We start from the raw sequence: 16,111 nt of genomic DNA on the forward strand, positions 1-16,111 counted from the left end.
AAGATAGAATGCAATTATAAATCATTAATTAAGAAAATGCAATTAGCTTAATGAATCATGTACAGCCCACAACATTATTTTGAAACAAAACTCATTATTTGTGATAGAGATCTCTGTTGTTAATTGCAGGCAGGAGTTGGTGAGTTAAGCATAACATTTGGTAAATAATCCATCTTATTACTTCCTTAGCATGCTGTGCTTAGCATTGCTTGCAAACTAAAGTGCTACTGCAGCTGTGCCATTCTTTTTTTGTGTATTTATTGGTGATTGGGCCTGAAAATTCAGTGAAAATCCACGTCTAGTAACTCTAGTAACATATAGCCTTTATCTATAATGCAATTGTACAATCAAATCACATTGTAGCCATTTATTTAAACTTAGTTCTTACCAGGGAACCTAGATGACTTCTCTCCCTCTCTCTCACTTTCTCTCTCATTCTTTTAAAATTAAAACACAGAAGAAGGGGAACTTCATAGGGTTTTCCAGTACAAAACCTAACATCCTCCATCATTTTGTAGACATCCTAAAATGATAAACATTAGGAACATCCACACCCACCCACCCACACACACACACACACACACACACACACACACACAAATACATTCACATTTATTTAGAGGTTACATGACAACACACGCTAAGAAGCACTCTCCCACACAATGCCCAATTTGACCCCCCCAAATTACTCTGGGAGATGCCTAATCACCTACACAAATGCACTTTACAGCACTCTATTTACCCTTCTCTCTCCTAATTCTGCAGTTCAGCCCTCCTCAGCCACCACACAATCTGCTGTAACTATAACCTATAAGTAAGATTATGAAACAGAAGGCGTGCACACACACACACACACACCCACCCCTTTTGGACCTAATGTAAACATTGATGGTACCGTGATATTTCCTTTGCGTGCTCTTGCGTTCACTTGTGTTTCTCTCGGTCACTTACCTTTAGTTGGACCTCTTCACCACAAGGACGTGAACTTCTTGCCAAATCCAGAAATTGCTGTTTGTATGTAGTTAAAAAAAGGGGGAAAGAGATAAAGAGGGAATAAATAAGACGCAGGTACTGGGAAAGTACCAGAGAAGAAAATCACAGTCTGATTCAGAGCTTCATTTCAATACATTAGCGAAATCCTCAAACAGCGAACAGTGTGGTATAGCGTTGTGGTGGTGTAGCCCAGTGTGCCATGATGAAAAGCACTTTAACTTTTAAGGTACTTTCTCTTCACCTTCTCCTAGCTTGCCAGCCTGCTCGGCGGCCCCGCCGGGCAGGATCTTAGACAGCACGCTCTCTCCTTCCATACCAGGCTGAGCTGCGGCCGCACTGCCTATTCCAACAGGCCTCGGGGCCGCCTTGGAGCCTGCAGAGAAGTAGGGGGCAGATGCCTCGTCATTTCACTTTACCCCTTAAACCTAGTGGCCCTATCCCTGAGTACCAAGAAGAAAGATTTCATGCAAAAAAAACAAACAAAAACAAACTGGAACAGACAGAGGTTAATGTCCAAGAGACCATTTGCTTCTTTGCATGGGCTATTGTGTGTTCACATGTGTTTGATGTAGCTGTCTCTCATAATTGCATGAATATGTAGTGGTTGTGCAGAGATTTGTTAAGGGACATTGTATTCATATTAATAAGAAATACCCCGATGTTATTTTTCTGAACCACTAGTTAGAAATTTGGAGCTAGTGAACACAGTGAGAACACATGGATTTGTGAGCTATATTGTGACAAAGTATTGTGTAACTTCTAATAGGCTAATACTTCATTCCTGTGTTCCTGTTCTAGCACACCTGATTCAGGATGGTGTGATAATTCTTTAATACAATGAAAAATGTTACAGCAAGGACAGTTAAATTTGCTATAGTTCTAATGGCCTCCATGATTCCTCAGAACAGTACTCTTCTAACATTTTGTACCTATTGTGCAAAGATGTCTACCGTCCATTTTCTTGCTGTAGAAGAACCAAGCTTCCGAAGCAGCAAAATTAACTAAAATTAATTAATTAACTAAAATTAAAATGTGACTACATAGCAAGATGGTCCTGATAAGATAAAGTCTTTTAAGGTAAAGGGCATTGTTTTTTGTATGGCTAGACTTATGACATAACATGATATGTACATGTGAGATCTATATGACCCAATGTCCTGACAAGACATTAAAATAAACGTGTGTGCATGCGTGTGTGTGTGTGTACATAGGTCTAGACTCACCTATCCCTGTGAGCGGAGGCTGGGGTGTTTTGGCAGGCTGAGGGGTGACTGCTTTTGCTCCAATAGCAGTGGCAGGAGTAGGCTCTGGCTTAGTCTATCAGAGACAAGACACCTGTGGTTATTTTTAGCAAAACTCACTGGTTAATAATAAACATTTGGCTTTGATTGCATAAAGTCATGTATGTATTTCATGTATGTCAAATGTTAAGCAGTCATTTCTAAGAACACAGTCTCAGACAAGCAATGAAGCAGCACTTTCCCCATCAAATTCTGTTTAAACCACATTCTGTTCAGTTCACGGAGCACAAGTTGCAAGTAAAAGATAATTTGCAAGTAAAAGCACTTTGCATTCTGTTGTCACACTATTACTCTCTGGGTTATTTTTTAATTAATGTTGTAAATCTCTGGGGTCCAGAGTCATCCTTTGTTTCTGTCATCAACAGTTGTCTGGATAAAGTATTATCTATTTTAATTGGTATACTATACTATTACAACATGCTCTTTCATGTTGCTGACATATTTGGGGGGTGGGGGGTGGTGGTTAATCAATCAGTGGTATATTCTCATACAGCTAAGAAACACCTATAAAGTAAATGCATGCTAAAAATATTTATTTGTTTATCTACAATTTATTTATTGCTTTTACAATTTTGTCAATGCATTTTCACTCAACATTTTCCAAGACTAATTGGTGGCTATTGAGTGTATATGTCCAATGAAGAGCAATGCTAACCTTTTGGGGGTATACACAAAGCAAACAATGAGAAATCTATCGTGATAAGGAGAAAGGCAGTCTGTAATAGCTTTGTTCACTCAGTATATAGCCAGCTAATAAGAAAACAGGATAAGAGCCTACTAACATGAACTCAGCAAAAATTAAATTAACAGTGTATGGTGAGCTGGTCCTTTTCAAATTCAATGCTGGAAGAAGACAGAATTTGAGGAAAAAAAGTGAAGGAAGTGTTATGAGAGAGAGAAAGCCAAAAGAAAGATGAGCAGACCACTGATATGCATGGATGCTTGTGGAACGATAAGAGTAGAAACTGGTATATTAAAATGGATGGACAGATGCAGGAGGAAGGGCAGGACATCAAAGCAGAGAAGCGAATTGAATGGTGGGTGTTAGGAAGACGGATCCAGCGATGAAAATGATGAAGATATAAAAGTTTCTGCCAGCTTGGGTGTAGGAAATACAGATCATTTTGATCGTATTATGCCTCAATGCAACAATTAGACATATCCATAATTACTCTTAAGTAAACCATGCATAATCACCCCACTGATGTCCTCTGTACACTTCTTCGTAAAATTGACTGTTTTAGAATCTTATGAATCAGGACTATTAATAATGCATTAACATTGCTACATGTTTAACGAAACGCCCAAAAGGTTTTGCATCAACTTTGTGACCCTATTAGTTTAGGTTACCCCAAATTTACATATGTTGCGCCATAGTTAATATAGGAACAACACTGCTCACCGTAGCAGGTGCTGGTTGCCCTCCTGCAGCAGGTTGACGTGCTGGAGGCCCAGTCTGTCCAGGTTTGGCTTGAGGTTGCTGGGCTTGTGCTGGCTGTGGCTGCGTGGCACTCCCTGCAGGTGTCTGCTGTCCTGGCCTGGGTGTTGATGTCTGTGCCTGCTGCTGTAGCTGTGTTCGCTGGCCCAGCTGTTGGGTATCAGGTGGCTGCTGGGAAGCAGGCTGCCTGCTTGAGCTTGAAGATGCAGCTGGAGCCCTTTGCGTTGTCCCAGTTGAACCTGGCTGTCGAGAAGATGATTGGTGGCTCTGAAGATCCTGCTTCCTGCTTGAAGACCCTTGGTGGTGGGAGGACTGCTTACCAGAGCGGGAGCCATGGTGGTGGCCTGAAGGGTCACGGGAGTAGTCAGAGGAGTGGTAGCCCTGAGACCGAGAGTCACCCCTCTTCGCAGAAGAAGAGGACATGGAACGGGAGTCGTGCCGCACAGATGGGTCCTTTGAGGAGCGTGACGATCGAGAAGAGCGTGGTTCATCAGAGTGGCGGGAGGATGAGTGCCTGCCAGAGCTTCCACTACCATGGTGACGGTGTTCTCGAGAGGATGTGTGGCGAGAGTGACCATAGTCATCTTGTGGCCAAAGGTCTTCCTCTGGAGGTTCATCATAGTCATGGTATGTGTGCTTAACGTGGCTTCGCCTCCCAGTGGACGAATGGCCACTGCTGTAGTGACGGGAACCACGAACATCGCGTGGCTTCTCGAACCAGTCAGTCTCCTCCTGGCCAAGGTGGTAGGCTTTGGAAACCAGAAGTAAATCACAATCAGTCTCCATTTTGGTCGGTGAAAGAGTCATGCAGACTATGGTCATGCAACAAAAAAGAGAGCTAGAGCTTAATGCCCATGCGTAGCACTGCAAAAAAACTGCCCAACTTAAACACTACTCAGACATTTCTGATATTACATGCCAGAGCTATATCTTTGGAAAACATGCATAACAGAAAAAAAAAAATAAAAGGAAATTAAAAGATTACACAAGTGTTCATGCAATTTTGGCACTCATCACTGCATTGACAGTCAGTTCTGACGAAAGCTTGTAGCCTGAAAGCACAACATAGGCATGCACTGGACTCCTTTACATCTGCTACTCTTTCTCTTTCTCTGGGTGGGTGGGGGATGTTTAAAGTAGACAGTGGCTCTGGCATTCAGCACCCAATTACCTTCACTGTCAGACACAGCGCAATACATATCGTCTATTATGTACATATCATCGGGCTTGTAGACATGGGTCCGTGGCAGGTCTCGAATATGGTCCTGCACATCAGGGAGAGAGTGACTTGAGCCATATGGATTAGATGGATCGTAGTAGGCCCGCCTATTCCCCATGAGCTTTCCCATGGGACTGAGTGGACTCTCTTCTTCAGAGTACTGAGATCGCAAAGCAGGCCGTCCGCTGTGACCACAGCTGCTTCTGTATGACCGGTCTGTGTAGTCCCGTTCATAAGACCTGCTTCGGTAGCTTGTCTCCCGCGAAGAAATTTTATCCATGCCATAACCAGTTGAGCGGGACCTGCCATAGCCATAGAGACGTTCATCATCATAGTAGCCTCGATGCGGGTCATATGTAGTCTGCCGCAGCCCATAGATTTCATCTTGGAGTTTCCGCGTACGGGAACCTGTACCATAACCACTTGTGGTAGAGGTGCTCATGGTGTATGAGGCCAGATCAGCCTCCACATCACGAGCCTCCTCAATTGGGGAGAACTTGGAGATCTTCTGCTCCAAACCTTGTTTACGATGTTTACTCCTCTTGGTGGACATGACAGCTGGAGCCAGGCTCTTTGAGGAGTGCCTCTGGGCTGCCCTTGTAGTTGTTGAGTGCTTGTAGTCATCATAGTAATATGAGGACCCCCCACCCATGCTACAGCTGCCCACTACCCGGCCATGCGTATCTGCCCCTCGCGCTTGGTAGCTGCCGGTGCTCTTACCCCTGCCATGGTGATGGTCGTACATCTCTGCGTCACGCTCGTCCTCTGGTCTGCCGTAGGAGCTCCCCCCTCGTGTGTGGAGTCCATCACCCCCATATCGCCCGTGGCCCTCACCGCGATGAGGGTCTGAGGTGGTGGTGCCCATGCCCTCTTTGGTTAGTTCACTGATATCTTCAATCATTACGTAGTTCCTGGAGACATTCTGCTCCAGGTTGGAAGAACCATAAACGCCATCACTAGTATAAGTAGAGGGGCTATCCACGGAGTGCACATGGTCGGACAGTGTTGCCTGACCATATGTGTTGGTAACAGTAGTGGTGTACTGTCCATATGAACTGGCTGTAGTTGTTGTGTACCCATAGGTATTTGCTGTGGTTGTAGCATATTGTCCATAGCTACTTGTTGAAGTTGATGTATATGGCCCATATGTACTTGCTGTTGTGGTTGAGTACCCACCATAAGCACTTGAAACAGTAGTGGAGTATGGCCCATATGTGCTTGCCATTGTTGTGCTGTACTGTCCATAAGATGGAGCCAAACCAGATTGGCTGTAGGTAGAATCTTGAGCAGAGGTTGTTACTACAACAGTAGGATTGCTTATAACCTCATAATTAGTCGGCATCTTATGTTCAAGATCTGCCAGTGAGGTCTGACGTGGCCTCTGATGGACAGTGAGTATATCTGCTGGCGGCTGGTAGGTACTCGTCTGGCTGACCGGGTAGGGGGGTGCCTGGCTCGGGTATGGCGTGGTGTGCGTTGGGTAAGGAGTTGGACCAGCATGTGGTTGTGGAGGAGGCTGGAACCCTGGGTGGCTCGGCTGGGTTGCAGGTAGCACGGTATGGTCTGTTGGGTATGGTGGTTGGCTTTGTGGAAAGCTCTGGGAGGGGAAGGTCCCTTGACCCTGATAAGATGGGGTGGGATGGTGGGTCTGCAATGGTGTCGGCTGGGGGAGAGCCTGGGCTTGGGAGACTGTAGGATAGGGAGGCTGGTTGAATCCAGTGCTCTGGAATGTGGAGGCCTGTGGTGCAGATACTGTTGACTGGTTCTGTGGGTACTGGTAGGACGCAAATGACGATGTAGGGGGAAACTGTGCAGCAGTGTTCAGATCACTGGTAAAATGGCTAAGTGGTGCCGTGCTGGGTCTTGTCAGAAGCCCATTGCTCTCGAAGGATGCAGCTGCAGCTGCCAGACGAAGGTTGTTTAGTTCAGAATCTGACATATAGTCTCGTGTGTCACCCATGCAGCGCAAGTATGCCAACTCCCTCCTCTCCCTCTCTTTCACTAGAGTTTCCTTTCGCTGTGTGATGCCCATCTCCAGGTATCGAAGTTTGGCATCAATCTCCTTCTCCTCCTCCTCCAGCTCAGCCTGCTGCTTCCGTAGTTTAGTGGATTCCTGCTCAACAGCCTTCAGCTCATGGGTGAGGTCCTTCAGGAGGCTGGCTTTGGCTGCCAGACCTGGACGAGAACCAGCCTTCAGGGAGGGCACAGAGGGCACATACATCTGGGGCAGGGCAGGAGTGACCATGGGCATCTGAGTCTCCTCGGGCGGGGGGCTTGGCAGGGTTCGTTTAACCTTTCTCAGGAGGGAGCTCTGTTGGAGTGCCGCCAACTATAAAAAACATGGAAAACATGGGCCGTGGAAAACAAAGGGGTCAAGTGCATGCAAATTGTTTGAAGTTACTAGAGTGCTGAATTAATTTGCAAATTATAAAATGTATAAATATGAAAATTACAGTATGGAAAATTGCAGTAGAGTCCATAGTCACTTAAAATGACCCCCTCCCCTCAATGGCACACAGCAGGGATGCAAACTAAAGCTGTTATGTGATCTATGGCCAGGGGTCACTGATCCCCATGGCTCCAGGGCTGGCTCAAATTCAGAGACTTCAGGGTCCTCCTTGACCTCTTTCTATGTAAAATAACAACCAAGTGTTTGCAATGTTTTAGTCCTAATATAAGTATAAGGGGGGAAGTAAACACTCAGTGCTTATCATCAATGGCCAAGCGTAACCCCCTAAATGGACTCGACCGGTATCAGATGTACTAGATTTTATTTATACAAACCCATTCACTATTTATTGGAACATCTAATGAATAATGAACTCAGCTCAAACAAAAAAAAACTTTTGTCCTTTTAACTCCTTTTGTCTGGCTGAACCTGTAGATCTAGCTGGAATTAAAGTGTCATAACATTTTTAGAGGAGTTAAAATTTTTAAGCAATTCACTGCATATAATTTTTGTGAGTACATTAAAAGTGTTTTAATATCAGGGCTGTGCTGGGGTGTTAAAGCCACCTAATGATACAGTTTCCTAATTTCATAGGGAGGCAGTGCATTTATCACCATTTGTTAATTTGGCAGACAGAAATAAATGCACCTGTGACAGGATTGTGGATTGGCACAACAGGGGGTGTGATATTTAAAATATGCTGGTGCTTTTAAATCCATATTGTCTTAAAACAGTGCTTATTCAGACCTACTCTTAGTATTTCCCTCACTTCATGCAGACAGTTACTCCAATTACTCAAAATCCAATTACGGGATTTTGACCACAAACATTACCCCACTAAAAATATATCTCACAATTACAAACTAAATACAACTAATTTAGTTATATTTTTTGTAAGGACAAAACTATTCTATTGTGACTTTGTCTATCATAATTATTGTTGGTATTGTTAATAATTATTATTATTGTATTATTGTTCTTATCAAATGATAAGAATGATAAGTTATCGAATGCCACTGAAAGAGATTTAAGTTTAATGTTACTAGACTTGGAAGGACTGCTTCATATAATGCCATATATTTTGGAGTGGTGACTCTGTACTTCCCTAACAAGTATGTCTGTTTCTTAATTTATGAAGTTTCGTTTTTGCTGCCTGCATATTCCTGTACGTTCACTGCCATGATCACATTACTGGATCACGTTACGCTTTTAAAGGTAATGAGAGTTATTCTGAATGGCACACCTGCTTTCATATCTGCTTTCAGTCTAACCTAAACCTCTTTTAAAAAAAATTTGTGCACCACTGTGCCAGATTAGTGTGTCTGCGCTGGTCTCAAAAACAGTAACATGCCCATGGTCTTATGCCTTATTCTTGTTTGTGCTATGTCCATGAAAACAGAGCCCATAGTCAGTAAAATTCTTAAATATCTTTGTCTTGAAAGATGAAATCCAAAGGTAATGTAACTCAAAGCATTCAAACACTAAAACTGTCAATGTATTGAACTCCGAAAATTAAATAATTTAAAATATTAATATTTTTACAATGATCAATATATCTAATTATTTCTGCAACAATGCCAAGTTATGAGAACGTTATAGTAAAGAAACATGTAAGTGCACTTTATTTCAAGCACTATTATCAGAATATTGTTTGAACTAATATAGATTGCTGTCTTTGATCCAAAACCTTAAAAAGCTTCAATTTATTATAAATGCAATACTACATGTGTTCTTAAAATAGATTACACAGTATATGCATCTGGTCATACCTGACTTTGAAGTGCTTGTTGCTGGTAAAGGGATATTCTAGCCTTGGTTTGCTCATCAGTTGTGGGACTAAGGGGCTTGGGGTCCGACATGGATCTCTGAACATTCTTCATAGGCCGCGGTAGACTCTGGTGTCTCTGTGGTGACTCAGCGGTGTATGACTTCTGCTGCGGAGTGACATGGGCTTTATTCAGCCTCTCACTAGATGAGAATGATGAATCTATGATGCGATGTGGTGAAGACAGAGGAGATACAGGAGAATACAGCACCTGAGGGGATTTAGGTGGTTGCCGAATCACACTTGATAATGACTCGTTGTGCAGGTGGTGCTGCTGATAGCCAATGTCCAAGGGATCTGGTTTCCGTCTATCGAACTTTGCAACACCCTGTTGACGAGGGGATAATGGATCTGCTGAACCAACAAGTTGTGCACTGCTGGAATATGGGCTAATAGTGGTGGCTACGTTAATTTGTGGTACCACCACACCTTGAGACTGGGCCTCAGGGTCAGTCTGGCAAGCTAAGCTTTGCCCTTTCTGAGTTCTCTCTGGACCAGAAATATAGTGGACAATCTCAACTTTGTTAGGGTCTGGCACAGTGACATGTATGGCTGGGGAGATCCTCCCTAGTTGTTCAGTCTCCGTTTGGCAAGAGCAGTCCCGAATGGTTTGGATGGCAATGCTAGATGAAGCAACTTTGGCGGCTGCAGTTGAAGTAGGAGTTTCGGTTTTAGGATCAGCCCCAGATTCAGAGTGTCTGGAATACCGGGAACGTCTCCGCCTGACAGGCTGCTCCCACTCTGCCTTGTCTTCATCATCATCTGTTTGAACACTGCAGTCCACACTGCGCCTAGTCCTTCTTTTTCTGGACATCAAATATCTTTCTTCTCCATCCTCATCATCTGTTTGTACACTGCTGTCTACATTCCTGCGAGGCAAAGAAAACATTGTTACCTCTCCTTCACCACCATCCTGTAGACGAGGCATTGATCTTGGTTTCCGCATAGACCTACTCTCTACTTGCCCCTCGTTATTCCTCAAGCACATCTCAGATGAAGAATTAGGCAGGGACCGAGAAGAGGCCTGAATATCCCCATATGGCAAATTTGAAGGCAGGTCTTGTGGCTGAATAAATCTGCCAGATTGGTCACAGACAAGTTGGGCACTAGCACTGGCTACAGCTGCAGCTGCTGCGGCTGCAGCTGCCGTCTTTTGTCTCTTTTGCTCCTCAAGATGCTGCTGAAGCTGTTGTTGAAGGGACTGTATTTGATCAAGCTGCTGTTTCTGCTGAGCCAGTTGTTCTCTCTGCATAACCAGTTGGCTTTCTCTTTCAGCCTGTTGCTGCTGCAAAACCTGCTGCTTGATTGTCTGCAATTCCTGAATCTCCCGCTGTACCAGAATATGCTCTTTTTCCCGATGCCGCTGCAATTCTGCACGCTCTCTCTCAAGCTCTTCCTGAAGCCGCAGCTGCCTTAATTTTTCTAGCTCTACTCTCTCTCTCTCAAATTGTAATAACTGCTCCTGTTGACGATGTAGCCTTTCTTCCTCTGTCTCCTTTTGTTGTGGAGGACCTCCCAGAGCTGTTGTAGTGGTTGCAGGTGTTTGCATTAGAGGAGGTAGCTGTGTTGAAACAGACTTAGCTGGAAGTTGACTGTGAGTGGGATGATAAGAGTGTGCAAGTGGAGGTGGAGGTTGTACTCCTAGAGGCTTTCCTGGAAGCTGGGCAGGAACCTGGGTGTGAAAGTGTGGCTGAGAAAGATTTATTGGCTGCTGCTGAGGCTGTGAGTGGCTTTCTGAAACAACTACCTGTGTTGAGACAGGCATTGCTAAGCTTGTACCACTGGCTGCAGCACAAGGTTGAGTTAGTGCTGCAGATGTCCCATGAGTTGATGTGCTTACTGAAGACTTTCCAAGATAGACAGGTACATCCTGTTCTGTTGTGACTGCAATTGACTCATTTACAGTAGCAGAGGTTGCAACAGGAAGACGGCTGGGTGTTGGGAAACGGTAAGGTGCCTGTCCTGTGAGAGGCATTCTGGGTGCCACAGGCCCTCTTGTGAGGCTGGCCAGAGGTACTGGTGTCATATTTGGTGTGGGATATGGCTTGTAAACACCTCTTAATAATGGACGCAGTACAGAGGCAGGCTGAGTAGTGATTGGCACTGTGGACGCAATGGGTGTGTTGATCGTTGAATATATCATGCCGTCAGCTGATCTAATAGCTAATGGATACATGGCTCTAAGGCTTGCTTGTCTTGCATTGATGAGGTTGGTGAGGGCTTGGGAAAGGGGCTTTCCATCTGGACCATACATGAAGCTGGGTCTAGGACCCTGCTGCAGATTATATCTACCAGGAAGGCCACCTCCTCGTCCAGTACCTAACTGTAAAAGATCAGGGTTGCTGCCATATCTATCTATTGAATTAAGAGCTGCACACATTCTGCTAATTTCTCTGGCAGTAGTGGCACTATACTGGGCAAGGTTAGACTCCTGGAAACTAGAAAGATCACGGGATGAGTATCCATAGTCAGAACTGATATTGGACAAGGAGCTGAACCTCCTTATAGGCAGAGGGGCTGTTCCCACATCTCCCTGACGAAGATCAGTGTAAGAGCCATACTGAATTCCCATCCCAAAGTATCCTCCTTCATAGCCCTGTTTCACCGAGCTTAAATCCATGGCTAAGTCTCCAGAAGCTTGCAGGTGTGGATCAAGCTTTGATGGATAGGAGTGGAGCCCTGCTTCTGCAAGATTAGTCTCAGACATGGATGGTTGCATCCGGCCAGGGAATGGCAATGTGTATGATTTCGAAGCAAAATCTTGGCTTGGTTGTCTCTCTTGTCTTGACTCTAGTGATTGATAGTGCTGAGGTGGTGCAGAAGGAGGCCTTGATGGCTCAGTAACATTTGTGGCATCTTCTGCTGTTGGTTTCTGGGAGAATGGACTACTGACACAGCTACCACCAAAGGGCAGGTTATAAACTACATCACAGCAAGCCACTTGGTTCTCTTTCTTGATTTGTCCTGTTAGATCCACTACATCCTGGCTTTCCTCTGGTTTGATCAACTGGGTCAGAGTTCCTTGTGCTGTGCCATCCATCTGGACCATCATAACATGAGGCTGAGCAGCTGTCAGGTTCGAAGAACCTGCCTCTGGTGCCTTACCTTTCAGGTCAAGGGGCCCTCCAATGGTGTACATCTCAGGTGCCACACCTGGAGATATTGCACAGACCACTGGGGCAGCATTTGTTTGGCTGACTATCAAGTCTTTCTTTAATAGTGGCAACTGACTGGATAAGTTAATCTTTGAAAAAGATGCAGCCTGTTGTTGAAGTTGATGATGATGTTTAAGTTGCTGCTCCAAGATCTGTTGCTGCTGCTGCAGCTTCTGCTGCTGTCTAAGTAATTGATGCTGCTGAATACTGAGGTCTTCTAACTTGGCATCAATATTTGGTATAGAAGGGTCAGTTGGTGGTGGCTTGTTCTGTGCAAGGCATACCATAGTTTCCATGCCCTGTGTCAAGTCAACCTTGTTCTGAAGAGGATCACCATACACCACAGGATACTTGGGCTGAGAAATGAACATAGAGGCAGCAACAGTCACACTGACAGTTGTGGCTGTGGAAACAGCCACGTGTGGCTGTTCCTGGACATTCAAGTTCATGATGACGGGTTGTATAGTTGTGGTTTGGCGGATGGGGCTCCCTTCAACACTCCCTGAATACTTTCGGGATTCTGTGGCCAAGGAAATCAAGTCCATTCCCTGATCTGTCATAATAACTGGAGCTGACTTTGCAATTGACCTCAGATCCACTACACTTGCACTCTGTAGCCTCTGTCCTTGCTCAACTCTTGAAGTGCCAGGAACTGTGGAAATACGGCACAGAGATATGTTTTCCATTGACAGTGATCCACGAGTGTAAGTGCTAACAGTAGTTACCATGCTTGTTCCAACATCAACTCTCTCAGTCTTAAAAGTTCTGTAGAAACCATGGGGAGGTGCCTGTTGGTGTGGTGGTGTGTCAGGAGGGCTTACAGGTGGTGAATATGCATCATATGTTGACTGACGGCTAAATTTTGTTGGTGAAGACAAGGGTGAGGTGGCAGTGTTAACAGTAACTGGCTTTGGTGGGCTAGTGGGCTCAGATCCAATAGATATCACCATGAATGGGGCATCCTGAGAGGACTGTTGTCTAAAGAGGCGAGGTGAAATGGCCCTATGAGGTGTCTGGGTGGCCTGAGCAATAACAGGAGATGTGGGGCCAGAACCTCCAGAGGGTGCTACCATTGAGGGGCTGAAAGTCTGACTTGAAAATTCAGCTGTTCTCTTAGAAGGAGATCGAACTGGACTATGAGATGGTGGTGAAGTAGGTGAAAGGGGTGGACTCCCTTTGTAGTATGAATAGACTTTAGGAGTACGAGATTCAGTTATTGTATCTGATGGTGTTGCAGTCTCTCTCATTTGGACTCTACTGTCTGACATTCTTCTTCCTTCACGTTGACTATATGCCTGAGTGATTTCAGCTATTTTACTGGACACACTTGAAATGCTGGTTGTGGCTGTGGCAGTGCTGCTTGTCTGCCGACCATACAAGGTGGACTGTGTTGTAGTCATTGTTTGACTGGTACTGGTTTGTGAGACAGTTACAGCATCCCTTGCATATACTCCATATGCAGCAATAGTGGTGGCAGCTGCTGCAGGTGTGATGCCATTTTTGCCAGTATGACGTCTGAGTCCATCTTTATGTCCATCTTTGGAAAAATGCTGGGTCACTCTGACATCAGGTATTCGCCCTCCTGTTCCTGTTTCAGCAAATGATACAGGAGCTGAGAGTTGTGTTGGGCTCGTGCCTGGAGTGAGAAGGGCATTACTCTGTTCCACAAGTTTAGCAAAGGCTGTTCCTGTGTCTAGCAATTGTTTATCTTGGTAAGACACATCCATTTCCACTTGATCATCCAACTGCTTAGTAATATTCTGTGAGGTCTGACGAATCTCTTCATAGATGTCACTTGCCTCCTCATTCTCATAGCCCGTATCATCTTGGTCAATGTATTCATACTCATCATCATATTGCTGTCCGTTACGTCTATCCTCCTCTTGGTAGGCACTGGTACTGTACTGCTGTGCTGATCGAGACTGCTGTTGTTGCTGTTGCTTTTGTTGTTTCTGTAACATCTCTGCTTTCCTCATCATTTCCTCATAAACTTCCTCTGCACTCTTTAGAGGTTTGCCACTTGAGGAGGTAGTTGTAATAATTGTTGAGGGTGTAGTCTCTGGCTTTTCAGTAGGAGAATAAAGTGACATGAATGTTGGTAAATTGTATTCACTGCCAGACTTGTAGAGCTTGGATGACATTTCATAGCCTTCAGCCTCAGAGTCGACTGAAGGTGAGTATTCTGAACAGGAAGAACGATGGAGTTCCTCCATTTCAGCAGCCTGTCTCAGCTCCTCTGTTGGAGAAGCATCTTCAATCGGGGACAGGTTGCTGGGAGGAGTTTTGGACCTTTCCCTTCTTCTCTGTGCCCTCAGCTCTTCTTTGTCACGTTTTGTTTTCCGGGCAGTGCTTCGGATTCGCTGCTGCTCCACTTCTCTCATCTTTTCTTGTTCCCGCAGAAGTTCCTCCTCTTCTCTTAGCTCATCTTCCTCTGAGGAATCTTCTATGGTGGGAAGGAGTGGGCCATGGGATCGATGCCTGGCTTTCCTCTGTTGCTTTGCTTCTTCTAGGCGCTGTCTCCTGCTAGGGCTACTGTCACTGTCATCCTCCATAGAGGAAATAGAGGTAGGAGACGTTCCCGAGGTGTAACTGGAAGTAGTTGGTGGGAGAGTAGAGGAGTACTCTCCTCTTGAGCGTTCTTCTGGAGATCCTGTAAGGCTTTCCATTTCGAGTTCAGGTTCTCTGTCCAAGCTCAAATCATTTTCATTGCTCAGTTCCATGTCTCGACTGTAGCTGTTGGTGTTGTTCAGTTCTATAGTCTTGAATCTCCGTAAGCCTCCTTGTGAACCCATTAGATCTTCCTCCCCCTCTTCAGCTGATCCTTTGTAGATGTCACTGGCTGTTTTGCTCTCTTCCTCAAAGCTGCTTGAATGGTGGGTAAGACGGCGCTTTTCTTTTCCTGAGTCACTAATGTGCTTGTGTATCTTTTTTGGCTTTTGATAGCCATAACCTTCATCCTCTTCCTCTTCTTCCTCCTCTTCTTCCTCCTCCTCTTCCTCCATGTCTTCTTCTTCCTCATCTTCATTTTCATCTGCACTCATCTCCATGATCTGCCGTCTCATAAACTCCTCATCCGTCATTTCTGCAGGTTCCAGCTTTTTCTTTTTCTTTTCATCTCCAGCAGCAGCCATTGCTCTGAGCTCTCGTTTGGCCTCCCAGTCAGCCGGATCCTCTTCTTCTTCCAAGATGTCCTCCAGCTCCTCATCAGAGTCATAGTCTTCTGGACTGTTTGATGGTGCGTGAGATCTGTGCTTTCTGCCATCAGTGTCTCTGTGGTGGCGTTCTCTACTACGCTCTTTGCTGCGTATTCTTTCGCCATCAGAAGATACCTTTGACTCTAGCAGAGGTCGCATGGAGCTTTCCAGTTTAGTTATTTCTGAGGGGCTTGGTGGTGTTTGACTCCCAGACAAACCCCTCTCACTTAACTTGATCTCTTCTTCCTGGATGAGGCCAGTAATTTCACTGTGTGAGCTTGATATCCCATCAGAGGAGTAGCCTGTATCACTCAAACTCTGTGGGCTCCGTGATAGGTCATGGGTGCTGTTCGTTTTGCTTGTCTCCTAGGGAACCACAGAAAACACAATACAACAAAAAATAATAATGACTTATTACTCTGTATTCCCAATGTTAGAGTTGAGTCCAGTGACTGAAGTAAAGTCACTGCGATGCTGTTTTATATTCCCACGCTGTTTAACCACTTGGCTGACTTGACTGCTACTGCATATTCATAT

At 45.0% G+C, this 16,111-nt stretch overlaps 1 protein-coding gene across 6 annotated transcripts in view; it reads right to left on the reverse strand.

The window, feature by feature from the left end:
* Positions 1–16,111, reverse strand: part of bsna (bassoon presynaptic cytomatrix protein a) — a 94,876-nt gene that overhangs the window by 2,678 nt on the left and 76,087 nt on the right. For 2 of the 6 annotated variants that reach the window (XM_027012387.3, XM_027012386.3), the window contains exons 5-11: positions 9,170–15,940; positions 4,904–7,280; positions 3,697–4,481; positions 2,217–2,310; positions 1,235–1,366; positions 952–1,008; positions 389–523 (exon numbers count right to left, since the gene is read on the reverse strand). In XM_027012387.3, the coding sequence (XP_026868188.3) occupies positions 968–1,008; positions 1,235–1,366; positions 2,217–2,310; positions 3,697–4,481; positions 4,904–7,280; positions 9,170–15,940 (10,200 nt within the window). In that variant the 3' untranslated portion in view covers positions 389–523; positions 952–967. The remainder of the gene's footprint in view (positions 1–388; positions 524–951; positions 1,009–1,234; positions 1,367–2,216; positions 2,311–3,696; positions 4,482–4,903; positions 7,281–9,169; positions 15,941–16,111) is intronic. The other 4 variants (XM_027012390.3, XM_027012388.3, XM_027012391.3 and 1 more) reach the window with 4 other exon arrangements.

Source organism: Electrophorus electricus, chromosome 20, assembly GCF_041902795.1.
Source record: "Electrophorus electricus isolate QZ-2024a chromosome 20, ASM4190279v1, whole genome shotgun sequence".
Lineage (NCBI taxonomy): Eukaryota > Metazoa > Chordata > Actinopteri > Gymnotiformes > Gymnotidae > Electrophorus > Electrophorus electricus.